The sequence below is a fragment of the Myxine glutinosa genome, chromosome 1, assembly GCF_964187855.1.
Source record: "Myxine glutinosa chromosome 1, kmMyxGlut1.1, whole genome shotgun sequence".
Lineage (NCBI taxonomy): Eukaryota > Metazoa > Chordata > Myxini > Myxiniformes > Myxinidae > Myxine > Myxine glutinosa.
In genome coordinates this window covers 372,272,101-372,294,146 of record NC_136261.1, presented here as the reverse complement: position 1 = coordinate 372,294,146, position 22,046 = coordinate 372,272,101, and the positions used below count along the sequence as shown (strand labels likewise).

Sequence of the window (22,046 nt, the reverse complement as noted above, 5' to 3'; positions counted from 1 at the left end):
ACATAGTTTAACGCCAACATAGCGGCAACATAGTTTGCCAACGTGAAATAAATGAATACGCTCTCAAATGTGTCGTCCGAGGCAGAGTGTGTTCGCCACGTTCGGCACACGCGATAGCTCGCTGCTCTCTGATTGGTTGAATCGTTTTTTGGACATAGCTCGGTAAGTAATTGTCCGATTAATATGAAACCTTGAAAAGGCACATCCTCGGGTCCCCAGCAATATACCTGGCAAGTTTAAAGTATATCGGACCCGTGGTTGTCGAGAAACAGCGGTCACAGACAAACATACACACATACAGAGATTAGTGGAATTATAGATAGATCATGGTCTCTGGGGGGTTTGAGTGATTGTTGCTCTTGATGCAGGTGAGCTTGAGGACCCGCGGTCTTATTTTTGCTTGGCTCATGGGGGCGATCCCCAAAATGTTGGGCATATAAATTTTTTGACCCCGGTAGTAATTCTTGCGAAAAATGCCAGGGGTATGGAAAAGGCCTCTTTATATGGTATGTGCCATGTGGCAAAGTACAGAAAAGAAGGGACATTTCATAGCTTGTAGAAAATGTCAAAGAATAGAAAAGAAGGCACTGCCCTCTCTCCACCTCACCCCCAGGAATACCTTTGGCTACGGCTTCCCCTTCGCTCCCACCTTTTGTTCACGTGTGTTGTACCGTCCACCAAACAATGATGACTCCATCTACATCTCGCTGTCTGATAATACGGGCCAACTTCTATTTACCCATCCCAACTCTCTCTTCCTCATATGTGGTGATTTCAATTGTCACCATGCCAATTCGCTGGGTGTGGGTACCTCTCACCAGCCATGGCTCTTCAGCAAAGGACTTCTGTGACTCACTGGGACTGACGCAATCTGTCAATTTCCCGACCCGGATCTCAGTCAACGGAGCATCGTCTCTTCTGGACTTGGTTATGACTAACTTCCCTGAAAATGTCTGCTGCTCCAATCGGCTCATCTGATCATGTGCTTGTTAAAGTGGACATCTCTCTGACCATTCTCAGAGAGCCTCCTCAGCCTCCTCAGCGTCGTCGAGTCTGGCACTTCACTCAGGCCAACTGGCACGGTCTTCAAGCAGCCATCAATCATCTGGACTGGTCTCACATCTCTACCGCCTCTGACATCAACTCATCCTGGGAATTCTTCCAAAGTAAATTGCTCTCTCTCATGCACAGATTTATCCCATCTTGTCTTCAGTTGTCATACCCTTCCTCCCGTCCATGGTACACGAATCTTGTGATGAGGCTATTGCCCAGAAACAACTTGCTTTTGTCTCCTGGAAAGCAAATCCAATGGAAGGAAATCTCATTTCCTTTCATAAAGCCCGAAACAAGTGTGTGTCCACCCTCAGGAGAGCCAGGAAACAATATCGATCCGTTCTCAAGACCGAACTCTCTTATCTGTCTCCCTCTTCCAAATCCTGGTGGTGTCTGGTCAAATCTGTTTCTGGTGTTTGTTCCCCCTCCATGCCTTCCCTCACCTCAAACGGCCACACGGCTGACTCCGCATGTGGAAAAGCTGAATGCCTCAACTCTGTGTTTGCCTTGAAATCTTGTGTCCCAAACCCATCCCTCTCTGCACCCACCGTACCCAGTCGAACCCAGCTGCTCCTGGACTCTGTGTCCTTTCCTCCTGACAAGGTGGAAAAGTTTCTGTCAAACCTCGACTCTGATTCTGCAACTGGACCTGACGGCATCAGCCCACGGGTCCTAAAATCCTGTTCTTCCGCTCTTTCACTCCCTCTCTCTGTTCTCTTCACCCTCTCTTTTGCTCAAGGTCATCTGACATCTGCTTGGAAATCTGCCAACATCACCGCTTTGCACATAAAGGTGCAAAAACAGATCCCAGCAACTACAGACCAATCAGCCTTCTCCCAATTATCAGCAAAGTCATGGAATCCATCATTGCTTCAGATATGAAATCTTTCCTCTTCTCCAATGGCTTGATCTGTGATCATCAATTTGGTTTCAGACCTGGACACTCTACTCTGGACATGCTGCTTCTGCTTTCTCAACAATGGATGGAGGTCCTCAATGCCAAACAGGAAATTAGAGCTGTCTCCCTTGACATATCACGTGCCTTCGATACGGTCTGGCACCCCGCTCTGCTCACCAAACCCTCCTCCTTTGGTATCCATCGAAATATCCACGCATGGCTTGTGGACTTCCTCTCTGGTCATAGTCAATGTGTGGCCCTGAATGGGTTTCTCTCATCTCCTCTTCCTGTTCAGGCTGGAGTTCCCCAAGGCAGTGTTCTGGGCCCTCTGCTTTTTCTGGTCTTCATCAATGATCTCTCTGACTCTCTTGAAAATCCTCTCTATCTCTTTGCTGATGACTCTACTCTCTGTCGCTCCATTCTTCATCCCTCAGATCGGCAGTCTGCAGCCTCCTCACTCTCTGCAGACCTGGACAAAATCACAGACTGGGCAAACAAGTGGAACATGTCTTTCAATCCTGACAAATCTCACACTCTTACGATGTCTCTCCGAAAAGACCGACTGGACAACCCTCCCATCCACTTTCTGAATAATCCTCTCCAAGAAGTTCTGTCACTCAAGCTTTTGGGTCTCACTATCTGCCATGATCTTTCCTGGGAAAACCACATTTCAAATCTGGCCTCCAAAGCCAGTCACCGACTGGGCATCCTCCGTCGTGCGAAGTCCTTCCTTGGCACACCTGAGCTCCTCACCACATACAAGGCTTTCATCCGTAGCTCAATGGAATACTGCTCTCCCCTCTGGGCTGGTGCTCCTGCCTCGTCTTCCGAGCTCGTCTTCACGCTGTTGAAACCAAAGCATTCAGAATCATTGGAATCTCCCGCGATGAAGCTAACTCCAAGGGCCTCTCACTCACTCACCGCAGGCAGGTTGGTGGTCTTTCTGTCTTCGACCGACTCCTCTCTGGCCTTGCCCCCCCAGCTCTCTTTGGGCTCTGTCCCACAAATATTCCTACAGGTCGCACAAGATCTACCTGCAACCCTCTTATGGTTAAACTGCCAAAATCAAGACTCTCTGCCCACCTTCACTCCTTCATTCCTCTTTTCTCCCACCTCTGGAACAAACTCCCTCACTCTCTTCAATCCCACTCCACGCTCCAGGTCTTTAAAACAGCTGTTCACCACCATCTCTTATCTTCCCCCATCCAAAACCTTGATATTTTCTACCCCCGCTAATTTCACCCCAATTGCACTTTTTTGGAATACCAACTTCTGTCCTGGAAGTCCTTGGTGTCCTTGTGTTTTATACTTATCCCACCCCCCCCCCTCCCTTCCCACACCTCCTCCCCCCAAGCCCTCTCCCTCCCACACATCTCCCTGCTCTCAAATGTTGTGTTTGTGTGCTTCCCCTTCTACACCCATCTTGGCTTCCGCTCCCTCTTTTTATATATTTTGTTTGTCTGGTTGATTCGTTTGTGATGTAAATGTTAGCTCTTTCACGAGCCTCGATTCAGTATACAAAAAAAAAAAAAAAGAATCGACATTTCATAGCTTGGACAAAATGCCAAAGTATAAAAAAGAAGTGACATTTCATAGCTTGTAGAAAATGCCAAAGTATAGAAAAGGAGCGACATTTCATATCTTGGAGAAAATGCCAAAGTATAGAAAAGAAGCGACATTTCATAGCTTGTAGAAAATGTCAAAGTATAGAAAAGGAGCGACATTTCATATCTTGGAGAAAATGCCAAAGTATAGAAAAGAAGCGACATTTCATAGCTTGTAGAAAATGCCAAAATATAGAAAAGAAGCGACATTTCATAGCTTGGAGAAAAGGAGCGACATTTCATAGCTTATAGAAAATGCCAAATTATAGAAAAGAAGCGACATTTCATAGCTTGTAGAAAATGCCAAAATATAGAAAAGAAGCGACATTTCATAGCTTGGAGAAAAGGAGCGACATTTCATAGCTTATAGAAAATGCCAAATTATAGAAAAGAAGCGACATTTCATAGCTTATAGAAAATGCCAAATTATAGAAAAGAAGCGACATTTCATAGCTTGTAGAAAATGCCAAAGAATAGAAAAGAAGCGACATTTCATAGCTTTTAGAAAATGCCAAAGAATAGAAAAGAAAGGACATTCAAAAAATCTCATGTGCATGTTGGTCTACCCTTATGTTCTGAGGAGGAACCAAGTAATGCTCCAGAAAAGTTCATATGAAGGGTGCCAATTTCATTCATTCAGCTGCATGAAGAAGTAAATGTATTTTATTTGCCAGATGTAGGGCGCCCCTTTGTAGTCCACCTCTGCTTCCTTTAACGATCAATTATTCACCATGATAAATAATGTTGATGACCTCTCTTCTCATGCAGTTGTATAAATAAAGAAGAGTTGATATTTATTTTGGAATCTATAAATGTCTAGTCTCCACTTTTTTTGCAAATATATTTTAAAATCATTTTGTGCAGTTTGTGCCTTATCGTTTCCACATACAGATGAACAATTCCCTTTACCTGGACTTATTTATTCTGTGCAGGGCGTTTTGGCTGCAAAGTGTCCTGAACTATCAAAGTCAAAGCAGCACCTTGAATCCCAACTCCATCAGCTGAAGCGGCAGGTTGAACAAACACAGGTATGAAATACCAAGGAATGGACGTGATTGAAGGAAAGAGAATTAGCATCTGGAAAAAATATTTGTTCTACAATGGGTGACATCACCACAGCTCAAACTACACAATCTTACTTGCATCTCAGCCATCTCAAGCCACCTCTGGCCATCTACACACACGAGCCACCAACCACCTGACTCAAAACAATTTCAATCCATGACCATTAATGTGAGATTTATTTTTAAATCCAACTGAGCAGACTTTTTTTTGGAAGTTGTCTCCTTAAAATGCTTTCAAGTTATTGTTTAAAATGCTCTTTTTTGATACAAAAGTCAGCTCATGGAAGAGCAAAAAACAGAGTGAAAAAAGTAAATGTATTGATGGTGCGGCAGTGGGGCAAAAGGTGGAATCCGAAAAGGTTAGGGAATTAATGAATGGGCAAAAAAGAAAAACAACAAGATGTGAAGAACACATTAACCTGCAAGACGATTGGTTTAGGGAAGTGGGGAGTGGTGGTGAAAAGTGGTGAAAATAGTGAAAGTGGTAAAATATTGCAGGTTTGGATGGTTCAGGATGGCGGGAGAGGGTAGTGGGATGCCAATATCGAGCCGTGGAGGGTAGAGCGGGATTGAACTTTTTCATGAAGATCGTTTCACAAGCCAGAGAAAAGAGTGGAGGTAGGCAGGTATCCTGTAATATTACTGCCCACCTCTGTGCAAATCACTGGAAACAAATTCCCTGGAAACAAACTCTGTCCATATCTGAACAAGTGTTGGTGTTTTTTTTGTGATCAGGAAATCTGAAATATTATTTTATTTCTTTCACTTTTAAAGATTTATACCTTTTCTGCCTAATTCTGTCCATCACATGCGAACTGGTTAAAATCTCCCTCATCTCGGTTGGGTAAATGTTGACATTTTCCATCAACCCATCAACTCACCCCAATAAGTGTTGTAGATAAGTGTCCTGTCCAATACATTGTCCTTCTGAACGTACTCGTGCAATATGTCCTAATCCTTCCTCAGTCGTAATTCTTTGTTCTCTTTAGTTTTAACCTTCTTTCTGATGGTTTATTCGTGACTTTTAACTCTAATCACACAATGATTGATTTATTCCAGGATTCAGGCAAAGGGACTGTGGACAGGATGGAGGAAAAGCGATTGGCGTTGTACCAATATGTGGATAAATCCGTGGATCTGATGAAGAGTGGGGTGATCAAAAGGCAAAATGAGAAGATTTGTCTTCTTCAGAAGCAGATGGACATGGTGAAGGAGCAGTTGAACTCTCTCCAGGAAACAAATTCCACATTGAAAGCAGCACTCCAGGATCTTGAGACTATTTCTTTTTTACAGGTAGGCATTCTTCATCACCTTTTACAAAAGTGGTCATGCTTAATTGTCAATGTTTATTGAATTTAATTTTTTTAGAAGAGGAAAAAATTGACTAATCATAAACTTTCAGGACATGAGAACCTATTGAATGCTCGGATTTGGGGTATTGCTCGGATAGTGAATTAATGGTACATTGTACTTCAGAAGGACAATAACACAACATGAATATACCATCATATGTGGAGATATCGTCCTTGACACAGACCCTGGAAGTTCATTTATCACTCTTGTTTCGGGATTATAGTTTCACATTTACCACAATATTTATGAAGCATTATTTACATTTATGAAGAGAGCATTCATTAACGAAGAAGTCTTGAGGTAATTCACTTTTCTTCCTTTTCAGGGTTATAAGGATGTCATAAAAAGGTGAGACTGTGATGGTGTCCATCACGTTGTTTGACACATCATGCTTTTTTCCTCCTCTCTGTTCCTTCTTCAGAACCATCATTCATTTTCAATCATCTCCAGATATATTTTATTTTCTACTTCTTCCAAAAATATGTAATTCACATAAATGTCTCAACTCGTTCCCATTTGATGATCCTTGTTATATAATGTAACCTGAGTCCATATTATAATAGAGAACATGAAGAAAATAAAAGTTTATCAAGTCTATTTGTTTCACCCATTCTCCTTTTCATATATGTGTTGAATTATAGATTCTCATCGAAAGATTGGCGCAAATATAAATTCCATCGATCATTCTATTTCAACCACAACCATATCCCTGGTGTTGGGCTAGCGGCTAGGGTGCCAGCTTAGGATCCTAGGATCCTGGGTTCGAATCCCGGTCGATCGCTGAATTAACGCCAGGGGGGTTGACTCAGCCTGTCATCCTTCCGAGGTCGGCTCATTGAGTACCAGTTCACTGGTAATGCCCTGTTTGTCGTAAAAGGCGACAAACAGGGTTTGCGTCAGGAAGGGCATCCGGCCGTAAAACATTGCTTCAAAAAGGGGACCAAAAAACAACAACAACCACGGTGCCCGAAAAAGGCCAACCCCTGCTTTGCGGGGAAAAATGGCCTCTAAAGGTGGTTATATATACTATTTCAACCACAAGTTGTTCTTTTTTGGGTTTTTTTGGATACAGAATCGAGGCTCGTGAAAGAGCTAACATTTATCACACAAACAAATCAAACAGACAAACAAAATATATTAAAAGAGGGAGCGGCAGACAAGATGGGGAGAGAAGGGGAAGCACACAAACACAACATTTGAGAGCAGGGACATCGGGAGATGTGTGGGAGGGAGATGGCTTGGGGGGAGGAGGCGTGGGAAGGGGGTGGGGGTGGGGGGGGGTGCGAGAAGTATAAAACACAAGGACAACAAGGACTTCCAGGAAAGAAGTTGTTATTTCAAAAAAGTGGATTTGGTGTGAAATTAGCAGGGGGAGAAAAGATCAAGGTTTTGGATGGGGGAAGATAAGAGATGGTGGTGAACAGCTGTTTTAAAGACCTGGAGCGAGGAGTGGGATTGAAGAGAGTGATGGATTTTGTTCCAGAGGTGGGAGAAAAGAGGAATGAAGGAGTGAAGTTGAGCAGAGAGTCTTGATTTTGGCAGTTTAACCATAAGAGGATTGCAGGTAGATCTTGTGCGACCTGCAGGAATATTTGGGGGACAGAGCCCAGAGAGAGCTGGGGGAGCAAGGCCTGAGAGGAGCCAGTAGAAGACGGAAAGACCACCAACCTGCCTGCGGTGAATGAGTGAAATACCCTCGGAGTTAGCCTCATCGTGGGAGATTCCAATGATTCTGAACGCTTTGCTTTCAACAGCGTGTAGACGAGCTTGCCGTGAGGCAGGAGCACCAGCCCAGAGGGGAGAGCAGTATTCCATTGAGCTGCGGATGAAAGCCTTGTATATGGTGAGGAGCTCAGGTGTGCCGAGGAAGGACTTCGCACGACGGAGGATGCCGAGTCGGCAACTGGCTTTGGAGGCCAGATTTGAAATGTGGTTTTCCCAGGAAAGATCATGGCAGATAGTGAGACCCAAAAGCTTGAGTGACAGAACTTATTGGAGAGGATTATTCAGAAAGTGGATGGGAGGGTTGTCCAGTCGGTCCTTTCGGAGAGACATCATAGGAGTGTGATATTTGTCAGGATTGAAAGACATGTTCCACTTGTTTGCCCAGTCTGTGATTTTGTCCAGGTCTGCAGAGAGTGAGGAGGCTGCAGACTGCCGATCTGAGGGATGAGGAATGGAGCAGAGAGTGGAGTCGTCAGCAAAGACATAGAGAGGATTTTCAAGAGATTCAGAGAGATCATTGATGAAGACCAGAAAGAGCACAGGGCCCAGAACACTGCCTTGGGGAACTCCAGCCTGAACAGGAAGAGGAGATGAGAGAAACCCATTCAGGGCCACACCTTGACTATGACCAGAGAGGAAGTCCACAAGCCATGCGTGGAGATTTCCATGGATACCAAAGGAGGAGAGTTTGGTGAGCAGAGCGGGGTGCCAGACAGTATCGAAGGCACGTGATATGTCAAGGGAGACAGCTCTAATTTCCTGTTTGGCATTGAGGACCTCCGTCCATTGTTGAGAAAGCAGAGGCAGCATGTCCAGAGTAGAGTGACCTGGTCTGAAACCAAATTGATGATCAGAGATCAAGCCATTGGAGAAGAGGAAATATTTCATATCCGAAGCAATGATGGATTCCATTACTTTGCTGATAATTGGGAGAATGCTGATTCGTCTGTAGTTGCTAGGATCTGTTTTTGCACATTTTTTGTGTAAAGCAGAGATGTTAGCTGATTTCCAAGCAGATGGCAGATGACCTTGAGCAAAGGAGAGGGTGAAGAGAACAGAGAGACGGAGTGAAAGCGGAAGAACAGGATTTTAGGACCCGTGGGCTGATGCCGTCAGGTCCAGTTGCAGAATCAGAATCAGAGTCGAGGGTTGACAGAAACTTTTCCACCTTGTCAGGAGGAAAGGACACAAAGTCCAGGAGCAGCTGGGTACGACTGGGTACGGTGGGTACAGAGAGGGATGGGTTTGAGACACAAGATTTAGAGGCAAACACAGAGTTGAGACATTCAGCTTTTTCACGTGCGGAGTCAGCTGTGTAGCCGTTTGAGGTAAGGGAGGGGATAGAGGGGGAACAGACACCAGAAACAGATTTGACCAGACGCCACCAGGATTTGGAAGAGGGGGACAGATAAGAGAGTTCGGTGTTGAGAATGGAGAGATATTGTTTCCTGGCTCTCCAGAGGGTGGACACACACTTGTTTTGGGCTTTGTGAAAGGAAATGAGATTTCCTTCCGTTGGATTTGCTTTCCAGGAGACAAAGGCAAGTTGTTTCTCGGCAACAGCCTCACCACAAGATTCCATGTGCCATGGACGGGAGGAAGGGTATGACAACTGAAGATGAGATGGGATAAATCTGTGCATGAGAGAGAGCAATTTACTTTGGAAGAATTCCCAGGATGAGTTGATGTCAGAGGCGGTAGAGATGGGAGACCAGTCCAGATGATTGATGGCTGCTTGAAGACCGTGCCAGTTGGCCTGAGTGAAATGCCAGACTCGTCGACGCTGAGGAGGCTCTCTGAGAATGGTCAGAGAGATGTCCACTTTAACAAGCACATGATCAGATGAGCCGATTGGAGCAGAAGAAGAGCAGCAGACATTCTAAGGGAAGTTAGTCATAACCAAGTCCAGAAGAGAAGATGCTCCCTTGACTGAGATCCAGGTCGGGAAATTGACAGATTGTGTCATTCCCAGTGAGTCGCAGAAGTCCTTTGCTGAGGAGCCATGGCTGGTGAGAGAGGTACCCACACCCAGCCAACTGGCACGGTGACAATTGAAATCGCCACATATGAGGAAGAGAGAGTTGGGATGAGTAGATCGAAGTTGGTCCATATTATCAGACAGCGAGATGTAGATGGAGTCATCACTGTTTGGTGGACGGTACAACACACATATTAACAAAAGGTGGGAGCGAACGGGAAGCTGTAGCCAGAGGTATTCCTGGGGGTGAGGTGGAGAGAGGGCAGTGCAGGGCGAGTGAGGAAGAGAGTTTTTGATAAAGATGGTAACCCCACCTCCAGGACGAGGCTCAGGTCTATCATACCAGAGGAGGGAATAACACGGGAGAGATACTAAGGAATCGGAGACATCATGAAGGAGGAAAGTTTCTGTTAAGCAGATCACGTCTGGTTTGTCAGAAGCAACCTGTATGGAGAGATCAGTCAAGTTTGAGCGAAGGCCCTGGATGTTTGAGGTCCATACCTTTAATGAAGAGGAAAAGAGGGAGCATCGGATACAGAACAGAGGGGGGGAGGGGTAGGGTAAGATGTGGACGAGGAGTAGAGGAGGTAGGGAGAGCTGTTGAAGGTGTGTCAGAGATTTCAGAATGGCTTGCAGAAAGGGAAGGATGGGGTGGACAAAAGGTTTGATGGTGATTGGGTGAGGGACAGTGAGGTGTTATTTGAGGAGGGGGAAGAGCGAGGCAGAATGTTGGGGGAGATGAAGGTGAGAGTTGGAAGGGGGAAGAAGTGGGGAGGATGCTTTGAGGAAGAGGGGTGAGAGGGGGGAAATGGAGAAGAAATGAGGGTGGGGAGATTTGAAGGGGAGGGGGGGAGTTTATGAGGGGAGGGGTTAGGGGAGAGTTTAGGAGGGAAGGGACAGGGGGGGGGGGATTTGAAAGGGATGAGAGATGGGGGAGATTTGTAGGGGAGCGGTGAGGGGGGAGTCTAGAAGGGGAGGAGTGAGGGAGAGTCTAGGAGGGCACGGGTGTGGGGGGAGCTTAGGAGGGAAGGGGCAAGGGGGAGATTTGAAAGGGATGGGTGATGGGGAAGATTTGGAGGGGAGGGTGAAGATTTGAAAGAGATGGGTGATGGGGAAGATTTGGAGGGGAGGTGCAAGGGGGGAGATTTGGAGGGGAGGGGTGATGGGGAAGATTTGGAGGGGAGGGTGAAGATTTGAAAGAGATGGGTGATGGGGAAGATTTGGAGGGGAGGGGCAAGGGGGGAGATTTGGAGGGGAGGGGTGATGGGGAGGTTTTGGAGGGGAGGTGTGATGGGGAAGATTTGGAGGGGAGGGGTGAGATTGGATTTTAGAAAGTGCACGATTAATGGGAAACGAACATTTATTGCAAAATGAGTTTCTTGTGACCTTCGAGTCAAAAATATGTTTAAGGACGCTGGAGGAGGGGGGGGGGGGGGGTGGAGTGCAGCTGAGTTTCGGGAATGTATGAAAGAGGCACTGTAATAGATGGAATTTTTTTTTGGAATGAATAGATTTGGTGAGCAAGTTGAAAGCATCCTTTTAAAGAAGAAGAAGAAAAAGGTGTTATAATATACGACAGAATGCAGTACTTCAGGGGAAAGTTTAAACATTTTTAAATTGAGCAGTGAAAACTATCTGGGGAAATGGGGGAGAAACACGTGGTCGAAGAACGAACGAACGAATAAACGAATAAGAACAGAGAAGGAAATATATGTATATTTTTTTGAGTTGAGATTTTAAACAAGGAAGTATGTGGTGGAAAGACTGGGAAAACTGAGAGAACGAAAGTAATTGGAGCACAATCGAAGGACCGCTGAGAGAAGTTTATCGATATCTTCTATATTTGAGGCTTTTATAATATCATTTTACAAACCTTTTTCTCCTCCAATGACCCCCTGACCTTCCTGAAGTTTTTTCCTTTTCATACCAAGGCTCGAGTCGGTGTCACATTTTCAATCTCTGAAGATGGCACAACCCACAGTGTTGGACTTCTCCAAAGAGGAGAAGAATCTGGGCTCATTCATTGAACTCCATGAGAACTTTCTGAAGAATATAATGAGTGAGTGACAAAAATGTGCTATTTTGTGAGGAGAATAATTCTTTGGGGAACATGAGATTGAGATGCGAGAGAACCAGGAAGGATAATAGAAAAGTGAAAAGTACATAAATGACAAAGATCATTGTCTTCCTCTCATGCACAACTTTCTAAAGGACATAATCTGTTGGGGCACCTTAGCGGTGTTTGGGACACCTTAAAGGATACTGTACAGTACCTTCAGAAAGTATTCACACCCCTTGACTTTTTCACATTTTGTTGTGTTACGGCTTGAATTTAAAATGGATAAAATGTAGATTTTTTTGGTCACTGATTTACACATAATACCCCCATAATGTGGAATTAATTTTTTTGGGAATTTCCTTTCACAAAATAATTAAAAATGAAAAGCTGAAATGTCTTGAGTTGACAAGTATTCAATACTTTTCCTATGACACTCCAAATTGAGCTGAGGTGCATCCAATTTCCTTTGATCATCCTTAAGATGGATGTTCAACTTAATTGGAATCCACTATGGCCAATTCAATCAATCAATCAAAATGGTTTGTCGAAAGCATGTCTGGCAGCGAATGGCTGAATTGCACATGCATACATATTCATAATTTTCAATCAAAGATTGCTTCCAAGATAAAAGTTTATAAAATACAATTAGTGCATTGACAAAAAAATGTTAAATTAAAAAACAAACATTGTACGTTTCAAACAGAGCTAATGGAGCTCAATTGATTGGAAATGATATGAGAAAGAAACACACTTTTCTTTACAAGGTCCTGCAGTTGACAGTGCATGTCAGAGAAGAAACTACCATAAAGTCCAAGGAATTGTGAGGATAGAATTGAATTGGATAGATAGAATCTCTGAGATAGAATTGTGAGGAGGCGTAGATCTGAGGAAGGGTATCAAGCAATTTCGAGAATGTTGAAAGTTCCGTCCGACCAAACTGAGCAACCGGGCAAGAAGCACCTTGGTCAAGGAAGGTGAACAATAACCCAATGACAACTGTGACAGAACGAGAGTTCCTTGGCTGAGATGGGAGAACCTTCTGGAAGGACAAGAGTCTGCAGCACTTCACAAATCTAGGCTTTGTGGCTGGATTTGTGAAGCCAGACAAAGCCACTCCTGAGAAAAAGGCACATGACAGCATGCCTGGAATTTGCAAAAAGATACGTGAAAGACTCTGCGAGTGAGGCAAAATATTCTGTGGTCTGATGAGACGACAATTGAACTCTTTGGCCTGAATGCAAAGTGCTATTTCTGGCGGAAAGAGAGCACACCTCATCACCCATCTAACACAATCCCCACTGTGAAACACGGTGGTGGCAGCATCATGCTGTGGGGAAGCTTTTCAGTGGCAGGGACTGGGAGACTTGTAAGGACAGAGGGAACATTGAATGGAGCCAAGTACAGGCAAATCCTTAATTAGAACCTGCTTCATCGAGGAAAAGACCAAAAGAGCTTTTGGAGCTGTGAGGGCTGGTATAAATACATTTTCTTTGTTTCCTTTTTCCTGTTTCCAGGGGGACGGGGCAAGATAAATTATACTTGATTTTTGCATTTATTGCTTGAAGGTAAGGCATCCGTGTGTGTGTGTGTGTGTGTGTGTGTGTGTGTGTGTGTGTGTGTGTGTGTGTGTGTGTGTGTGTGTGTGTGTGTGTGTCCACAGCTCACTTGTATTAACAGGAAATGAACGGAACTAAACACCTCTCAGTCTCATCCACAGATATTTCTCGTATTTCCTATTTTTCCAGGAGTCTGATTTTCATCCAGGAGCAAAACAATTATGGTTAATCATCGATAATTTGCCACTCGTTTAAATGCTGAAAATCATGTTTAAAAAGACTATGTGAGTTACACACTTCTCCCGAGCAGCGGCAGGTTAAAAGTGCCCTAATGGGCAGAAACAAGTCCCTGAAAATTCACACACAGCACATGCGGGAAAGGCCTCGTTAGCATTCACACATTGTTCAAATCTGTTCATGTTTGTAAATTGTTCCTTAAAGCAAAAAATATTTACTGTATAAATAAACAGCAGGGTGTCCACATTGATTGTGATGTTGCTTTATCTTTCCTTCTTTCAACAGAGCCAGTGGAGCTCCAAATGTCTGAGCTGTACCAGAGCAGCTTGAGAAGACTTTGTAAGTGAAATGAAGGGAAATGGGACATGGAGGGTGAAGGGATTGAAAAGAATGATATTTAACGAGGAAATTCATTGTCCTTCTTTGGTTTTTCTCTTTTTCCATGATCTTTCAAAATTCCCACTTTCTTGACTTTAATTCGTTCCCTTTCCTTTGATTTTGTTTCCCTTTTTTATTCATTCTGATGCACTTGTTTCTTTTCTCTCTTACTTGGTTTATATGTTCAACATAGTTAAAGCTTTCTTGTATTTCAAAAGTTCACTTTTGAAAATTTTTCCACAAAATCATCAAGGACAAAATATAAAGAAATTTCAAACAGATAATGCATCACCAAAACTAATTTCAAACAAAGAATGCATTTTCATCTGATCATGTGCTTGGGAAGATCAACATCTTTGGCCATTCGCAGTAAACAGGCAATCCTTACATCACTGCCTCATTTACACGAAATCAATTATTGCTTCAAGCTTCGACAAACACTCCACTGGTTACAACATCACTTAATTACTCTTGTAGTGTAGCCACATACGGAGACTCTACAAATTAGCACCCTGAATACAGTACATGATCATCAACAGTACATGATTTCAGTACCTGATCAGTTCTCAGAACATGATCATCAACTTTTTACAAACTGCAAGGACATCTATAATAACAACATTATATAATTATCTACATTTGTGATTGGTCACTCGAAGTTGATAAAAAAGAAAAGTAGGAAAGACAACTGAAGTTGCAAGAAGTCCCTGAAATTACATACGAGCTCACCACAGTGCATTCAGAAAGTATTCAGACCCTTTCACTTTTTTCACATTTTGTTATGTTGCAGCCTTATGCTGAAATCGTTTAAATTCATTTTTTCCCTCATCAATCTACACTCAAAACCCCATAATGACAAAGAGAAAACAGGATTTTAGAAAGTTTTGCAAATTTATTAAAAAGAAAAAACTGAAATATCACATTGACATAAGTATTCATACCCTTTGCTATGACACTTGAGATTTAGCTCAGGTGCCCCCCATTTCTCTTGATCATCTTTGAGGTGTTTCCACACCTTGATTGGAGTCCACCTGTGGTAAATTCAATTGATTGGACATGATTTGGAAAGGCGCACACCTGTCTATATAAGGTCTCACAGCTGACAATGCATATGACAGCAAAAACCAAGCCATGAGGTCAGAGGAACTGCCTGGATTGTGTTGAGGAACAGATCTGGGGAAGCCTACAAAAAAATTTCTGCTGCATTGAAGGTTCCCAAGAGCACAGTAGTCAGGGCCCTTGGGGGTATTTTGGTTCAAATTCTTCCAAAAGCATCAAATTTGGCGCAGATGTTGCCCATGCCATACTCTTTCGATTTTTGATGGGCGCCAAGGGCAGTATGATCCGGTGACCATACCGGTCCATCCCGCCATGTCACCTGACCGATGACGTCATAATTAGGATATGCATCCAATCACATGGCGTACTATAAGTGGTCAAAGTTCAAAATGAATCGATCGAAAAATGAAGGCACGGATCCATTTTTAAGGTTTTCATAAAATCCAATATGGCCGCCAGGTCACATGACCTATGACGTCATATTTATGACATGTATGCAATCATGTATACATGAACCCGGATCATGATCGCACAAAAATTAAACACAAGGATATGGCATACAGTTCATAAAACATCAAAATCCGTACCTTTGTAATTAGACTGATGAACTGCATATGCCTGAAAATTAGGAAATAGACATGCAAATATTTCCGCTAATTGTCAAAAATAAGGTCAGAGTTCGATTACCCAACCCAGAAACATAAAATGGTGAACCTTGCGTAAATCTTGACAAAAAACTCAAAAACCGACATGTTTGACTCAAAAATGACCTTTAAGATGACCTTGAGGGTTGACCTTGACCTCGAATCATCAAAATAACCATAATTGGATTCCTCGACCTCGAAAACCCCTGAAAAGTGGTATTAAAGCGCGGCGTTACGCGCGCTGCTTGCGAGCAAGGAGGAAGCGGACAAGCGGTAACTTATAAGCGTCTTTATTTCAGGAGCTCACTGTAACACTGGCGCGCTCCGGGCTGCGCGCCCGGTGTATATCATGAGGCCACGCCTACCCCTCGGGCGTGGCCACCGCCCACTTGGTGCGCGGAATGATGTCACCACGCCAGTGGGCTTTTGTGTCCGCCACACGCGCCCCCCCAGAATTCCCGCGCACCTGGAGGGCCAGTTTGCGGGGCAGACGAATGACCCGGCCGAAGCGCCCCCTCGCGATCGGCGGCGTCCGGGGTGCAGGGATGCCAGGTGGGATGCCCCTGGCTGCCCCTGGGATGGGTGCAGGACCGGGGGGCGGCATGGGGGCGGGGCTGGGCGGTGCCGGGGGTCCGCCCCCCCAACGTGGGAGTCGGGCCACTGGCGGTGAATGGTCCATGTCGAGGTGGGCCGGCTTGAGGCGGTCTACCGAAACGCGGTCAGGAGTACCGCCGATGTCCAGGGTGAAGTGCTTCGCCCCGGTCTCCAGCACACGGAAAGGCCCGTCGTACGGGGGCCGCAGTGGTGTCCGGTGGGCATCGTGGCGGATGAAGACGTACTCCGCCGTGCGAAGCTCCGGGGCGACGTGCGTCGCTGGGTGCCCGTGGCATGCCGTTGGCACCGGGGCGAACCTCTGGGCGGTCTCTTGCAGAGCGGAGCGCTGCTGTGCCGCGGACCATGGTGCCGTGGAGTCGGGGAGGAACTCGCCCGGCACCCGCAGCGGTTGCCCGAAGACCAACTCCGCCGCGGATGCGCGCAGGTCCTCCTTGGGCGTCGTCCGGAGGCCCAGCAGGACCCAGGGGAGCCTGTCGACCCAGCCGCCGTCGCGGAGCGTGGCCCGGAGCGCGGCCTTCAATGAGCGGTGAAATCGCTCACACAGGCCGTTAGCCTGGGGGTGGTAGGCCGTGGCTCGGTGCAGCCGGACCCCGAGCCCCTGCGCGACCGCCCCCCAGAGCTCCGAGGTGAACTGGGGGCCGCGGTCGGACGAGATGTCTGAGGGGGCGCCGAACCGGGCGACCCAGGTGGCGATGAAAGCCTGCGCGACATCGGCCGCCGTTGTCGACGCCAAGGGCACGGCCTCCGGCCACCGGGTGGTGCGGTCCACCATGGTGAGGACGTAGGTGAAACCCCGCGGGGGGGGCAGAGGTCCCACCAGGTCCACGTGGACGTGGTCAAACCGGCGTTCCGGCACCGTGAACGGGGCCAACGGGGCCTGGGTGTGCCGGTGCACCTTGGCGCGCTGGGACGCGAGGCACGTCCTGGCCCAGCCGCGGACGGCCTTCCGGAGGCCATGCCAGACGAACTTGTCGGCGATCAGCCTTTGGGAGGCCCTCGCGCCCGGGTGGGACAGGCCGTGGATGGCGTCAAACACCTGGCGCTGCCAGCCCGCGGGCACGATGGGGCGAGGACGCCCGAGGGAGACGTCGCACAAGAGGGCCGCGCCCGCGCCGTCGAACGCCACCTCGGTGACGCGGAGGCCCGTGACGGCGGTCCGCAAGGCCTGGACGTCGGGGTCAGCGGCCTGGTCCGCTGCCATCTGGGCATAGTCGATGCCGAGGTGGACTGCGTGGGTGACGGCCCGGGAAAGGCAATCCGCCACCGGGTTGTCCTTCCCCGCGACGTGCTGGATGTCCGTCGTGTACTCGGACACGGCCGAGAGGTGACGCTGCTGCCGGGCCGACCACGGCTCGGTGACCTTGCCCATCGCGAAGATCAGCGGCTTGTGGTCGACGAAGGCAGTGAACGCACGGCCCTCGAGCAGATGGCGGAAGTGCCTGACCGCCAAGTGAAGCCCGAGCAACTCGCGGTCGAAGGTACTGTAACGGCGTTCGGGCGGGCGAAGCTGCCGGCTAAAGAACGCCAGCGGTTGCCAAGCTCCACGCACCCATTGCTCGTGCACCGCGCCCACCGCGTAGTCCGAGGCATCGGTGGTGAGGGCGATCGGTGCATCGGGCGCCGGGTGCGCGAGCATGGTGGCGTTAGCCAAGGCGAGCTTCGCGCCCGTGAACGCCGTGTCCATCTGCTCGGTCCAGGTAACGTCGCCTTTGCCCGGCTTACCTCGGAGAGCTTCGTGCAGGGGGCGCAGGAGCTGGGCGATACGGGGCAGGAACCGATGGTAAAAGTTCACCATGCCCAGGAACTCCTGCAGCCCTCTGATCGTGCGGGGGCGCGGAAACCCCTTCACCGCCTCCACCTTGGCCGGCAGGGGGACGGCTCCGTGCCTGGTGACACGGTGCCCCAGAAAATCGATTATGGTGGCGCCGAACCGGCACTTTGCGGGGTTCACAATCAGGCCATGCTGGCCCAGGCGTTCGAAGAGTGTGCGCAGGTGGCGTAGGTGCTCTTTGCGGGACGCGCTGGCGACGAGGATATCGTCCAGGTAGACGTAGACAAAATCCAAGTCACGCAGGACGCTGTCCATCAGTCGCTGGAACGCCTGAGCCGCATTCTTCAGACCGAAGGGCATGCGCAGGAACTCGAAGAGTCCGAATGGCGTGATGACCGCCGTCTTCGGGACGTCCTCCGGCCTGACAGGGACCTGATGGTAGCCGCGTATGAGGTCCACCTTCGAGAAGAAGGACATGCCCGCCAAACGGGCGGAAAAGTCCTGAATGTGGGGGACGGGGTAGCGGTCGGGAGTCGTGGCGTCATTGAGACGGTGATAGTCCCCGCACGGTCGCCATCCCCCGCCGGGCTTCGGCACGATGTGCAGCGGCGACGCCCAAGCGCTCTCTGAGCGCCGAACGATGCCGAGTCGCTCCAGGGTAGCGAACCCCGCTTTTGCCACCGCCAGCTTCGTCGGCTCGAGGCGGCGTGCCCGGGCGTAGACCGGTGGCCCGACGGTGGGGATGTGATGGGCCACCCCGTGCTTGACGGCCCCCGCCGAGAAGGTGGGCCGCGTGAGGGCCGGGAAGCCGGCGAGGAGGCGGGTGAATGCGTCCGCTGCCGGAAGCGTACAGACCAACGTGGCCGGAACCGAACCGTTCGGCAAGCCGCTTGGCAAGCCGCTCGTTGAGCTGGGCAACGCACAAGCGAGCGAGCTGAACATCTCGGCCTGGACAAGACGTCTGCGCTTGACGTCGACCAGGAGCCCATTAGCGCACAGGAAGTCCGCGCCAAGCAGTGCCATGGGCACGTCGGCTGTGACGAACGTCCATCGGAAAACCTGCCCTCCGAACCGCAGAGAGAGGCAGCGTTTTCCGTACGTACGGATGGGCGTCCCGTTCGCGGCAAGCAGCGCGGGGCCCCCACCCGCGGCGTGCTTGTCTGACATGCCGGCGGGAACGACACTCACCTGCGCTCCCATGTCACACAGGTAACGGCGCCCGGAGAAGGTGTCCGTTATGAACAGCAGGCTGCTCGAACGGCCGGCGCTCATCGCCACTATTGAGCGCCGGCCCAGGCGTTTCCCGACCTGTTGAAGGAGCATGGCGGATGACACTGCCGAGCTTCGTGGCCGAACTTGGCGTGGAACCAGCACCAGGTGGTGGAGCTGGAGGAGCGCGGCTGGCTCCGCCAGGCCGGTGGAGTTGGCGGGTTTCCCCGCGGTGGCGGTTTTCGCCGCGGCGGTGGGCGGGGCGTGGCGGCGGTCACGAGGTGCGTATCAGCATGCTGCCTATGCTGTATAAGCTGATGCTGTGGATCAGCAGCATCAGCAGCAGCATCAGCAGCATCAGCCACGAGGGCGTGACGGCCACACCGACTCTCGCCCGCGTGTCCGAAGCGGCGAAGTACTTGTCCGCCTCGGCTGCCAATGCTCGGGGTTCCGTTAGCCCGGTCCCGGCCAACGCGAGGCGAACCTGCGCTGGAAGTTGGCGACGGAAAAGCGCCCGGAATAGAGAACCGGGGGCTTCGTCACCCAACAGTGACAGCATATGTTCCATTCGGACGGACGGGCGCGTGTCACCGAGCTCAGGGAGATCCAGGAGGCGGTCGGCTCGTGCGTCGTCCGTGAGGCCGAACGTGGCTAGGAGTAGCCGCTTGAGTGCCTCGTACTTGTGGCCGTCCGTTGGGTGGCGAAGGACGGACACAACTCGAGCGGCCGTGCCGGGCCCGAGGGAGGCGACGACGTGGCAATAGCGCGTGTCATCGCCGGTGAGGCGCCGAAGCTGAAATTGGGCTTTGGCCTGGACGAACCAGACTTCGGCCTGAGCCTCCCAAAATTCGGGAAGTTTGATGAAGTTGGCCATGGCAATGGCGTCGCGTGTGGAAGGATCGCTCCGGCAGATCCAACGTCAAGGGGGTCACCAGTAAAGCGCGGCGTTACGCGCGCTGCTTGCGAGCAAGGAGGAAGCGGACAAGCGGTAACTTATAAGCGTCTTTATTTCAGGAGCTCACTGTAACACTGGCGCGCTCCGGGCTGCGCGCCCGGTGTATATCATGAGGCCACGCCTACCCCTCGGGCGTGGCCACCGCCCACTTGGTGTGCGGAATGATGTCACCACGCCAGTGGGCTTTTGTGTCCGCCACAGTATCATACATGATTCCAACCATTTTGGTTATTTAACTGATTTTCCTCTAATCCGGGTGGCGGCCATTTAGTATTTCGCCAATATGGGGCCCCCGGGGGGGGGGGGGCGCCCGTCTTGGCGCCCGTCAAAAATCGAAAGAGTATGGCATGGGCAACATCTCGGCCAAATTTGGTGCTTTTGGAAGAATTTGAACCAAACGGCCCCAAAATATCCCTTAGTAACACTGAAATGTAACACTGACAAACAAGGCATTTCTGAGGCAGGATATTTCTGCTAATATTATTTGATTCCACATTATCACGCATAACGCCGACACAGACAAATGTATCTTGCGGCCCCGCCTCTATCAAACTGAACGACCGTCATAGCCACGCCTACCCCGGTCCTATTCTTTTGCCAAGGAATGTCGTTTACGTAGTTTTCGTGGAATCCTTTCAAACTATTAGAATTATAATACCAAAGGATATTACAGGAAGTAAAACTCAGTCGGATGGTGGCCGAACGAATCATTGCCATTGATAGAGGCAGCTCGGAAATATGCCGTCTGAAGAATATTATTATGAACGACAAGATGTGGGTGGTTCGTGTGCAGCCACGTGGCTACTGGTTGCATCATTCAAGATGAATTTGACTGATCTATTTTTTCCATGCTTTTTTTGCCTTGGCCATGGTCTGGAGAACTCAAAAGTGATCCCTGCCTTGATAATCAGGTGAACAGACCAGGTCGGCTCTCATATGCAGCCGAAGCGATTTTTTAAAGAAGATACTCAAACTTTAGTTTTCCAGGTAGTGTAGCAGCATAGCAAACCTGTTGTGCATTTTGTGATACAAGCACCAAATTTGGCACAAATGTACATTAATATGTTGCGAACATTTTCAGATATTGGGCCACTTGAAATTCTCTCTTTATGTCCGCCATATTGGATTTCAAAATGGCCGCCACTTGAAATCTACATTTGCTATTATCTCTGGACGTAATGCAGCTATTGACTTGATTCTGGTATCTAAATGTATGTTTTTGGGGGCAAGGAATCCAATGGTACCAATTTCAACTTAATATTATCTATCACAGTCTGTTATATAATTTTATTTGGAAATTATCTAGGCAAATATTGGATTCAACACAATACTTTGAAAAGAATGTCTTAGTTCTGTAAATGTCTTAGGTATAATACTGACATGCTACATGGTCTAGTATTTGAGGCTAGGTGTACTGGTATCTGAGGCTAGGTATATACCGGTACTGAAGATACGTGTACATAAACAGTGTCATGTTAACAAGTTCAGCATTGCCACAAGTACATGTATGTTGTTGACTCATCGTCATGTGCAGTCCCCTTCACACACACAGAGGGCTGTGCACTGAAGGGCAGCCTTTTTGCACTTGCAGCGCCTCACACACCCTTTCTTGCACTTGCAAGAAACAAGCTCAATGCAGCTGTGAGCTGCCTCAGTTAGCCTGGTCCAGTAAGGTGTGTACTGTCCTTCTCCAGTCCTTGACCAACCCCAGTTGGTTGGTGGAGGGAGCTCTGGTGCTGGCAGCAGTATCTGACCCCACACATGTCCACCTTGATACACTGCCCTCTTGACATGTTCCTCCAGAGCTGCCTTCGTTGGAGGGATGAGCTGCACATTGTTCTTCCTTGCGAAGAGTTTCCTCCTGGCCTTGTCAATGTCTGTGCATTTG

The 22,046-nt window shown here is 48.5% G+C and overlaps 1 protein-coding gene across 1 annotated transcript in view; it reads left to right on the top strand.

The window, feature by feature from the left end:
- Nucleotides 1–22,046, top strand: part of LOC137415756 (tripartite motif-containing protein 14-like) — a 37,054-nt gene that overhangs the window by 12,888 nt on the left and 2,120 nt on the right. Inside the window, exons 3-7 of the mRNA XM_078770176.1 lie at nt 4,488–4,583; nt 5,679–5,912; nt 6,298–6,320; nt 11,607–11,734; nt 13,813–13,866. Coding sequence (XP_078626302.1) covers nt 5,706–5,912; nt 6,298–6,320; nt 11,607–11,734; nt 13,813–13,866 — 412 coding nt within the window. The 5' untranslated portion in view covers nt 4,488–4,583; nt 5,679–5,705. The remainder of the gene's footprint in view (nt 1–4,487; nt 4,584–5,678; nt 5,913–6,297; nt 6,321–11,606; nt 11,735–13,812; nt 13,867–22,046) is intronic.